Raw genomic sequence first — 11,230 nt, forward strand, 5'->3', positions numbered from 1 at the left:
TCATAGATGACCGTTTGTTTTTTAATCTGGCCTTACATACCTCAGTGAAAACACTTTTTGTGTTGGGCATTATGCTTCAGATCCCTTTCCCCAGATCCTGTTAATACACTGTGAAATGCTTATTTAAACTGGACAGCCAATGAATCCTCTTGAGTGACCATGCATTTCAGTGTTTGTCAGTAATGTAGCTTGTTATTGTTTGTAGTTGTGTTCTTGAGGTCAAGTTTGGTATGTTTGAATTTTAATGTTGCGGAATCTTCAAATGCCATTTGTTTTCAATAAAATAAATATTTTTTCATTCTTACTGAAACATGTATGTATAGAATCATATTGGCTTGAACTGATATGAGTAGCAAATAAATGAATACAGTCATTCACCATGAATCTGTTTACATACAGGAGCTTATTCTTTTGTCTTCATGTAGGTGAGAGGTACATGCAGCTATATAAATATTGACTGGTGTTGGCAGACAGCACTTTGCTGAATAAATATTTGTTAAACTTGAACTAAATGATGTGAAATTGAGGAGAGGGGCGTGGTTACATACTAAGTACTTGAGTACATGTTCTTATTTGTTAATCATCTTATGTCCATGTGGCTGTATTCCTTTGGAAAGTAATTTTTTTCTAATTAAAGGCAAGAGAAAGCGCAGCTGATGAAGTGTTTCTCAGTGTTTCAGTCTACTGCCAGTGTGATTACCCAGAGATTATACAGTTGGAGTTTGGCTGTATAAACAGTTTCAGACCTGTTCTCATTCTTGCTTTGCGCTGCAGTTGGAGTCAGGGTATGTAAGAAGACTGGAGTAGAGGATCGACATCAGATGGACATCAGGCTCGGTTCTTGAGCTTGAGTTGCACAGCCAACATACTTTTGAGTGTTCCTCTCCTTCTGTTCATCTCCCACCCACCTTCTCTGCTACGTTCCCTTTGGTTCTGCAGACCCATTTACTGTTCTGTGAAAACCTCCAGCTGCTGGTGCTGTTTACCAAATCTGCCATGTTTACCTTTCTTGGGACCATTCTTGACTCACGGTCTGGGCTTCTAGTTTGTATCCTATAGTTTGTCTTTCATGGTCATGCTGATCAGTGCAGCTCTCACCACTGTGGAACTTACATGGATTCTAGCCTTGCTTATAGGCGTAATCGCATTGTTTAGTTCTAAGCATAGTGCAGGTGAAAGCCCTTTTGCCTTGCTGTAGCTGTCTGGCCATGTATGTCTTCCCAGCCCAACCAAAAGTGTTCTGCTTCTTGACCACTATATTGGTGCTGTTTCTGTGTTATCTGACCATGCTTGTCTGCGCCGCTTTATTAGGATACAGTAGGCCTGGTTTACAGGTGCAGGTGTGCAGCGATGACCCTGACCCTACAGATGGTGCAGTCGCTCATATATGTGGTATTCATGGTGCAAGTTCTGCCCATCACGCTACACAGTGAAAACTTTGACTTGGCAGGTAATGTTATTTACAGTGAGGCACTCATACTGCTCGTACATTGCGGTTAGACCGCTGGCCTCCCTGTCCAAGCCCTCTGTAGGTTGCAGTATATGCAAAATACCACTGCTCGGATCGTCACCTTTACAAAGAAGAATGACCACATCATCCCTGTCCTTCAGAGTCTTTACTGGTTGCCCATTACATTCCATGTTCAGTATAAGGTTCTCCTTATTACATATAAAGGTCTGCATGGTCTGGCTCCTCAAAATCTGGCTGAACTTTATCTGTACGTTCTGTCCTGTACTTCAGGATCACAAAATTCCAAGGTTTTCCAAGGTTTCAATTGACTTCTGTGAGTGATTGATCATGTAGTGTAGTAGCTCCCAAATTATGGAATAGGATGCCACCTCTCTATCTTCATTTAAATCTCTGTTAAAGACTCGTTTTCACTGTTATCATTGTCCTGTTTATACTGAACATTATGCCTGTATTGTTCTTTTGTTGTTAATTGTTTCAGGCGTTCATGTTCTTTGATTTGTAAAGCGTCCTTGAGCATGGGAAAAGCGCTATATAAATAAAAGTGATGATATGATAATGATGGCGATGATATCAGCTGTTGCTCAAGGCAGCTGCAGCATGGGCTCAAAATGTTTAGATCCCAAGGCCAGTGGGCCAGATCAGGCCCGCCACACAATCGCACAGCGTCCGGCCTGCAAAAGTATTTTAATTTTTTATTAATATAAACCCTGTTCTACAATGTGCTGCACTACAGTCCCCAGCATGCACTGCAACGTAATATGCTTCGACTCTCCTACCCCAACGGTCTATGGGACAGCGGTTACACCTCAACTCTACACAAGTCTGCACAGTTCCACACCAGTCATATCATCGAACACACTAACTACAGTTCAGCCACTATAAACACTTAACATTATCTCAGCAGCTCAGAAACTGAGCCCAAGTCTTAATGAACTTGCAGCAAAGAAAGGATGTCAGGTGTCTTGTTCAAACAAACAGGTAGGTTTAAAAGACTGAACACCTGGGGACATTTAAACTTTGAATATTTCAAGTGTCCATGTAATATTTCAGGGTTTACTACAAGTGTCTGTAATTTACTGATGATGTTTTTGCATATTTTAAATAAACAATGGCCAGTTCAGGTTACAGCACAACATTAATTAAAAATGAAATAAAAACATTTTTTTTCTCTGGCCCACAGATTTCTTGAGATTTTTTAACTCAGCCCTTTAACTGGCGAAGTTTGACACACCTGGTTTAGACCATGCCAACCAAATAACCTGCAATGGATCTGCACTGTTTGTCTCAGAAGAGTAGCGACTCTGCTTTGAAACTCTTTGAATTTTTGTTCATTTACGCTCATTGTGTCTTGAATCTCATTTATATTACCTATTTATGTTGAAAGGGCAGTGAAAATGTTGTGACCTTTTCATCTGCGGCAGTCCTGGCCCCTGGATCTATAATGTCATGGACACTTTTGGTTTTAGCTAATCAGAGCAGTTTTTTATTAATATGCATAAAAGTTTAACCACCTAACAGTATACTTTTTTTTTTTGATGTCCTCTGTGGTGACACCGGAACTAACTTAGTCTGTTTTTATATGAAATCTGTGGTATCACAGGTGATAGAAAATTGACTGAGGTGGAGGAAATTAAAGGATGATGACACCTTATTGTGGGTTAGAAGCAACAACGCTTAAGCTGAGCAGTTAAATACATCACTGTGATATTACTGGATCTATTTTTTTTCTTTTTTGGTCCTCATTTTTTGCACCGCCAGTATTTTAAGTATTACTCTTACTGCTAAATGGATGGCTGGAATAAGTGTATGCGGGCATTTAAGCTCAGGATCTGAGCTTTATTTAATATCCTAATTTATTAGAAAATCTCCTTTTACATAATTGTACATTTTAAAAATTAAAACATTAAAAATAAACCAATTCTCTTCCCTCTCCATTTATACCTACGATTCATCCCTACCATGGAACAGTTTGCTGATAAATTACAACACCCAATGTTGAATTCACTGGGTGCCCTGGATTTACTTTGAGCAGTACATTGGTGATAAGCACTTTGAAGACTGATCACAAGGGTTTTGAAGTTGTTGTTGATGTTGGTTTTGCTCAGATGCTGTACAGGAAACAAGAAAAATGACAACATAATTACTTTCCAATGTCCTGTTGACCACAATAAAGGCCATTACATTAAAAAAAAAAAGTGTTTTCAAAAAAAAAAAAAAATAACTGTGAGAAGTTTTATCCTAAAATTACTGAAATTCTCAAACTTTAATTTTTCTGGGTCTCAGGTGATCTCAGTTACACTCCCTTAAGTCAAGGCAGCAGTGATCATCCACTACCACCATGCTAGGGCAACGTGGATGTTGAGACCCTGAGTACCCTGTAGAAGCTGGAAGATGGGAGCCCATGGAAAGCAGTGTCTCATCTCAGTCTCACCTTTGTTTTATACCAGTTTGATATTGCCATCTGCAGCTGTCTTGTTCACCTGCATCAAAGATAATAGAAAGGGGTTCTGAACAGATACTCATATACTGTATCATTTCTTTATAGGAAAAGGAAAACTTAATTTTGATGTTTGTTAATGTATCAATATTTTCTGAGTAATTTTGGACCATTTCTGATCATGAAATGGCCACACAATTTAAAGGGCACCTGGCTTTTACCACAGGTTTAAAAAATGAATATTGGAGGTGGAATGGGGATCGAATTGGGTGAGTGACACCAAACTAGGGGTGGGCAATATAAAGTTATCATGATCATTTTTGTCACAAAATGCTTCTGAAGCATTTACTAGTGACTGACTAACTACGTGTTTCATTACAGTGTGATTAGTGTTGTTTAACTGGATTTAGTACAGTGTGGTATATGAAATGTTGCTAGTATTCGAGTGTTTTTTACAGGCACTCCTGTTCTGTATGGTTCCATTCTGACTTACCAAATCTCAAAAATTAAATATTGTGATACTTATCATGTATTGTGAAAAGGTCTTGAAGTATCGTAATACATACTTTTCCCATATAAGTTAACACTTTATGGATCCCAGATTTGAGGTGTAGGTGTTAACAGCAGCATACATCAACCATAGTGAAAGCAGACATTATAGAGACATAGGAACTCATGATATAAAACAACTGGGACACATAAAAATGAACAAAAAGATGCGAAGTACATGAAGCTGCTGTGACACCAACCCACCCACCGCATCACCTACTCCTACGATAAACTATAACCATCCATACAGGGACATGGCAAGTTATTTTTGGTTTTGATTGCCCAATTGGGTGGTACATTTGAAAAGGTTTGTGTTCAATATTCCATTATTATCACTATGTCCCCTGCCTTGCTGTGTATGGTGATTATTTTCTCATTAATGGAGTATAGGTTGCCAGAGCATGAGATATCCAGTGACAAGAACAACTGCTTGATATATTTTATTTATGCTTTAAACAGTCACATCAGTTTTGGTCTGTACAAAACACTTAATACCAGTTAATTAGTATAATAGATAGTATAAATGGCACACATCAGACGCAAAGTGGAAAAATACAACCACAAGATCACTTTACAGAACCGCTGTGGATCTTAAAAAGATGTTCCCTCTTTCAAAAGCTCAGGCAAACTAGGTCAGCACAAAGATCATACACAAAAGAGCTCCCTGAAAGTACAGCCAGATGAGTAGCAAGCAGCACAGTCAGGCTAAATAGTTGCGTACAGTTAAGGGGGGGGAGAAAAAATCTAAACCCTCAGACAGGGTTAACACTAAGGTCAAAACTTACTGTGTTCCACTAAAGGCTGTCCTAGGCACTGCGGAAGGTAACACTGATCACAAACTATTGGTTAGAAGCTCCAAGAGAAGGTGGTCTCTTGAGAATGACTGTATGTATTAACGTGGGAAAATTAAATATCGCTGTTGTCGGAAGAAAACCTTGTATCTCCAAAATGACAACTTTACAGGAGAAGAAAAAAAGTACTTTAATTTTAATGTAAGTCAATGGAACCAGATTTTTTTCCAAGTCGCTTTGGGCCGTTTCTTTTGGTCCATTCTTCATGAAATTTACATATATTGTAAAGAGCAACAGGCATTTTCAAGTGATGTCAAAAACAGAAAAACAACAAAAAAATGGAGATGCAAGGTTTTTCTTCCGACAGCAGCGATAAGTAAAATAGATTCTGGTACATTCTAGAGCAGTCGGCACCAACCCTGGCCGTAAAGACCTGTGGAGTCCAACCAAAATCTGGCACACCTGCTCCAACTAATTAACCGAAGGCATGTTTGAATCATAACTCTGCAAAAGTAGATCTCCAGGACGAGGACTGATGAACACTAGAGTAATAAAGATGTCATATTTCCTTCAAAATGTATTAAAGGATTTGTGTATTCGTTTTTGTAAACCATCTAAACTCGGTAAACATCCAGAAACTCTGGGCCAGCTTCACAAAGTATTGTCATTTTTAAGCTAAGATCGTCTAAATGTTAGTTTCAAATGCGACTCACGCTCCCATCTTTGCACTGATGCTTTAGTCAACTGATTTGTTTTGTGCATTTTATGGTCTAAAATCTTGCCTTGATGGAATAGAAGTGCTGCTCGATATGAGGGTTCTGTCTTTCCTAAACGTTGTTAAATTCCACTCTTTCAGTACAAACATGTTTTCTTCATGATCCGAAGAAATTCCTGCTGATTTACTTCTCCATCGCCATCCCGATCTGCTTCGTCAATCATCTCCTGATGATAAATCGCAGGCATTATTGTATTGAAACAAAGAGAGAACTTACTTTTGACAATAAGCGATGAATCAGATAAGTGTGAGCTACTTTCAGTTAAGTATAGTTCTCACCTGAAGCTCTTCATCAGTGAGGTTCTCCCCCAGCTCTTTGGCAACTCGCTTCAGGTTACGAAATGATATCTTTCCAGTCTCGTCGTCATCAAACAGCCGAAAGGCCTTTAGAATTTCCTCTTTTGAGTCCTTTTCAGCCTTTAAAAGAATGCTAACAGGTAAACTCGCTGGGCAATCATGTTACTTTAAGCTCATTAACCAGAATGTATATCTCACCATCTTTTGGGTCATGACTGTTAGGAAGTCGTTGAAAGAGATCTTGCCCGTGTTGTCCTTATCCACCTCTGTGATCATTTTCTTGATTTCCTCTTTTTTGGGCTCAAACCCAAGGGCCCTCATGGCCACCTGCACCATGAAAGACTCCATTTACATACATGCATTGCAGCATTTATCTCATATTATACAACAGTTAGTTCCGGCCAGGCAAGCTGATTGGTTGAGAAGCGTCTAACTGTGCTGTTATTTCACAGGTTTTTCACAAACACTGTCACTCTGCTGAGATGCCGTTGCTAAGCAACGACTTTGACAGCTGTAGGAGACGCTCAAGCCATCTGAACGTTTTTACTTCTTACTTTGCCACAAACAGAAAATGGACACTTTTAAGATCACATTTGACCGACAGCCGATTTGGTCAGACTCTGAAGATGAGACGACACTAAATTCCCAAACTGTCATCACCACTGAGCAGCTTTTCAGTCGGCAGCTGTGACAGAAGAACAGCTGAACAACCTGGAATCAGCCAGAAATGAACCCAACACCATTCGCCAAACTAAATGGGCTGTAAGATGCTTTACAGACTGGCTGGAACAAAACAACATCAATATTGATCTGGCAAAAACTGACAAAACTGAGCTGAACTTGATATTGCGGCAGTTTTATGGCTCAGTCTGATTTGTTCAGACTCTGAAGATCAGACTGTTTGGCGAATGGTATTGGGTTCATTTCTGGCTGATTCCAGGTTGTTTAGCTGCTCAGTGTTGATGACAGTTTGGGAATTTAGTGTAAGGAGCTGGAGAACGAACTGCCGGCTGCTCGTTAAGGAACTATAATTTGGCGGAAGGATCTGCGAGCATTAAAACATATTAAACGCCGCGTTCACGGCCCAGTTTATTAATTTATTACTTTATTTATTTAACTGTTATATTAAACCAATAGAACATTCGAGGAGTGTATTATCGCCAACAACATCACGGCTGTGATGATCTACGGCGACCAAATCACAGCCGTGATGTTATTTCGCGACAACACTCCCTCTCGGGTTCTACTGCTTAATTATTGCTCAGCAGCTTTTTCAGCAACTCACCTTGAGCTCCTTCACCTCAATGTAGCCAGAGCCGTCAGTGTCAAACAGCTCGAAGGCTTCTCGTATCTCCTGCCTGATTTCCTCGGTCAGTTCAGGCTTAGGGCTGGTCTTTTTTCGAGGAGCCACGGCCCCAAGTGATGGCCTTTTGGCGCTAGTGGCCTATTAGGAAAAAGCAGAGACCCTCCATTAACGACGACGAGAGAGCTACTGAAACCTATTAGGCTACACAAACCGTAGAAATGATGCGAATCACTAGAAGGTAAAGCCACAGAGCTGAAATACTGCTAGATAATGTACACAGGTCGCAGTTAGCACTGGCTCTGATACAGTGACCCACCATTACAGCCGTCCGGACACCAGCAAAACGGTCAGCGGTGCTTCTCAGTAAGACGCCGGTGTGTTAAAGCCGAAACACCGTCCGTGTCTTCTTCGTATGTCAAACGGATCTGGAGAGGATTCACAGCTACATCACTGAGCCTCACGACACCTCCGTGCTTGCAGCATCACCCTCCTCCCTGTGTTCACCGTACAGTGGGCTCCGGTTGGCTGGGTGGGCTCTGCCAGCGCTGATTGGTCTGTGTGGTCTTCCGGACCACCTTCTCAAGGTACTGGAGAGCAACATGGCATTCCACACACGGAAAACAGCTCGGGTTTCTTTGCCGATCTGACTGTCTTCACTGATATGTTTGCAAGCGATCAGATCGGATCTAAATTCGTGCCGTGTTTTCATTCTCTGTCGCTTGCAGAATGGTTGCTATGGCGATTACGTACGTAGGCGTGGGCACGGAGATTACGTAGTATCGTGACGTCGCGATAGGCTTTGTGGACAACTTATTAGAAATGACCATTTTATAAAGTTTGTAAGTTTATTGTAATTTAAATATACAGACACGTGGGGAAATTGACTAATATTTACTTAGACTGTACAGTAGAATCACTTCATTATTCATATATACATAGAGTGATAACCTCAACTGATATCTGCTGGGTTTCTGGACTATTTATTAAAAAAGGACCATTTTATTAGGTTTTAACTGCATCTATTTATTAAAATACAGTTGACAAATGTAGGGATTTTGGCTGCCAGTTACTTAAAGATTGTACAGTAGAACCACTCCGTTATTCATATAAGCATAGTATAACTGACATCTGCTGGTTTTGTGGACTACTTACTAGAAATGACCATTTTATAATATTCTTAGTTTTACTTATAATAAAAATATACAGACAATTGTGGGGAAATTGACTAATAATTACTTGGACTGTACAGTAGAATCATTTCATTATTCATATATACATAGTGTGATAATCTTAACTGATATTTGCTGGTTTTATGGACTGTTTGTAAGAAATGACCATTTTATAAGGTTTTGACTATTTATGAAAATACAGTTGACAAATTTAGGGATTTTGGTTGCCAGTTACTTAAAGATTGTAGAGTAGAATCACTTCATTATTCATATATACATGGTCTGATAAACTCTGAACCGATATCTGTTTGTTTTATGGACTATTTTTTGGAAATTACCATTTTATAATGTGTTTAATTTTACTTACAGTTAAAATATACAAGCAGTTGTAGAGATTTGGTCTGCTGATTACTTTAAGATTATACAGTAGAATCACTTCATTATTCATATATACATGGTATGATAAACTCTGAACTGATATCTGAAGATTTTATGGACTACTTATTAGAAATGACCATTTTATGATGTTTCACTATTCATTAAAATACGGTTGACAGATGTAGAGATTTTGGCTGGCAATTACTTAAAGATTGTACGGTAGAATCACTTCATAATTCATATGTACACAGTATGATAAACTCTGAACTGATGTCTGTTAGTTTTATGAACTACTTATTTAAAAACACAATTTTATAAAGCGGTAAAATTGACTTCTGAATGAAGGGCTTCTCTTTCTCAGGTCTGCATGTGCTGTGGCTCTTACCGCTAAGTGTGTAGTATTCGCGCACTCTAATGTTCCGTGCGGCTAGTTTAACCGTGTTTTGGTGACAGGCGTCTGGCTTAACCGCAGTGACTGGAATCGGATGGCAAGACTTCAGACAGAGCTGAACTAAGGTCAAAACTTCCTATGTACAGCGAAAGGTCATTCTGACCGCAAAAATAGAAGTTTGAAAACTAGAAGCTTTAGCTGAGTGTCCTCTGCTCTTGGCAAAGGAAAGGGCGTAGCTAGAACTTAGAACCAGTGGCTACATATGACTCAGAGTTTTTATTGGGGTGGCATACAACTAAGAAAAAAAATTAAAAAGCATTACCATGTTAAAATAACACAAAAAGTGATGCGTTGTTTTTTTTTCTCTGCACATAATTAAATCTTTCCATCATTTCCACATGAATAAAATATTACATCAACACAATTATAGCCGAAAGTCAACTGACAGACAAAACTATGTTGATGTAACAGGTTTATGATTAGAACGATAACCACCTCTGATTTCCTTGACACATTTGCTGTAAAACATTACACGTGCCTATAATAGGCCACCTCAGTACATCAAGTAAACTAGCAGCACATATACACTGACCAGGCATAACATTATGACCTCGTTTCTACGCTCATTGTCCATTTTATCAGCTCCACTTACTATATAGGTGCACTTTGTAGTTCTACAGTTACAGACTGTAGTCCATCTGTTTCTCTGCATACTTTGTTAGCCCCCTTTTACCCTGTTCTTCAGTGGTCAGGACCCCCATGGACCCTCACAGAGCAGGTACTATTTGGGTGGTGGATCATTCTCAGCACTGCAGTAACACTGATGTGGTGGTGGTGTGTTAGGGTGTGTTGCGCTGGTCTGAGTGGATCAGACACAGCAGTGCTGCTGGAGTTTTTAAACACCTAAGTGTCACTGCTGGACTGAGAATAGTCCACCAACCAAAAATATCCAGCCAACAGCGTCCTGTGGGCAGCGTCCTGTGGGCAGCGTCTTGTGACCACTGATGAAGGACTAGAGGATGACCAACACAAACTGTGCAGCAGCAGATGAGCTATCGTCTCTGACTTTACATCTACAAGGTGGACTGACAAGGTAGGAGTGTCTAATAGAGTGGACAGTAAGTGGACACAGTGCTTAAAAACTCCAGCAGCACTGCTGTGTCTGATCCACTCAGACCAGCGCAACACTTACTAACACACCACCACCATGTCAGTGTTACTGCAGTGCTGAGAATGATCCACCACCCAAAGAGTACCTGCTCTGTGAGGGTCCATGGGGGTCCTGACCACTGAAGAACAGGGTAAAAGGGAGCTAACAAAGTATGCAGAGAAACAGATGGACTACAGTCTGTAACTGTAGAACTACAAAGTGCACCTATATAGTAAGTGGAGCTGATAAAATGGACAATGAGCGTAGAAACAAGGAGGTGGTCATAATGTAATGTCCGATCAGTGTACAGTCTTCTGTCTGTTTAAAGTCGCTTTCTTTCAGAACAAATCTACAGGGACCGCCTCTAAAGGCGGGCTGTAGGTAGTGCCGTTCGCTGATTTGTCCATAGGATGGTGTAATTTGACGTCAGCTCGTAGTCATTGGTCAGACGTGTATGTTACGCTGACAGCAGAGAAGGCGTGCAGCCAATAGCGGCGCCCCCCACTCTCTGCTGAC

General features: G+C 40.2%; 1 protein-coding gene across 1 annotated transcript; it reads right to left on the reverse strand.

The window, feature by feature from the left end:
- Positions 1–5,541: 5,541 nt before the first annotated feature.
- On the reverse strand, positions 5,542–8,140 carry cetn2 (centrin, EF-hand protein, 2). Its single transcript, XM_036569349.1, has 5 exons — positions 7,943–8,140; positions 7,606–7,764; positions 6,519–6,647; positions 6,303–6,440; positions 5,542–6,190 (listed from the first exon to the last, which is right to left on the reverse strand). Exons 1-5 carry the CDS (start codon positions 7,943–7,945, stop codon positions 6,101–6,103), a joined length of 519 nt encoding a protein of 172 aa, XP_036425242.1. The 5' UTR covers positions 7,946–8,140; the 3' UTR covers positions 5,542–6,100.
- Positions 8,141–11,230: the final 3,090 nt, after the last annotated feature.

Source organism: Colossoma macropomum, unplaced genomic scaffold (genome assembly GCF_904425465.1).
Source record: "Colossoma macropomum unplaced genomic scaffold, Colossoma_macropomum, whole genome shotgun sequence".
NCBI lineage: Eukaryota > Metazoa > Chordata > Actinopteri > Characiformes > Serrasalmidae > Colossoma > Colossoma macropomum.

What these genes read in the sequence shown, in the direction of transcription:
- cetn2 (XM_036569349.1), bottom strand. An exon ending in TTGAGGTGAAGGAGCTCAAG is followed by an intron (nt 6,648 to 7,605) that starts GTGAGTTGCTGA and finishes TTCATGGTGCAG; the next exon opens with GTGGCCATGAGGGCCCTTGG. An exon ending in CAGTCATGACCCAAAAGATG is followed by an intron (nt 6,441 to 6,518) that starts GTGAGATATACA and finishes ATTCTTTTAAAG; the next exon opens with GCTGAAAAGGACTCAAAAGA.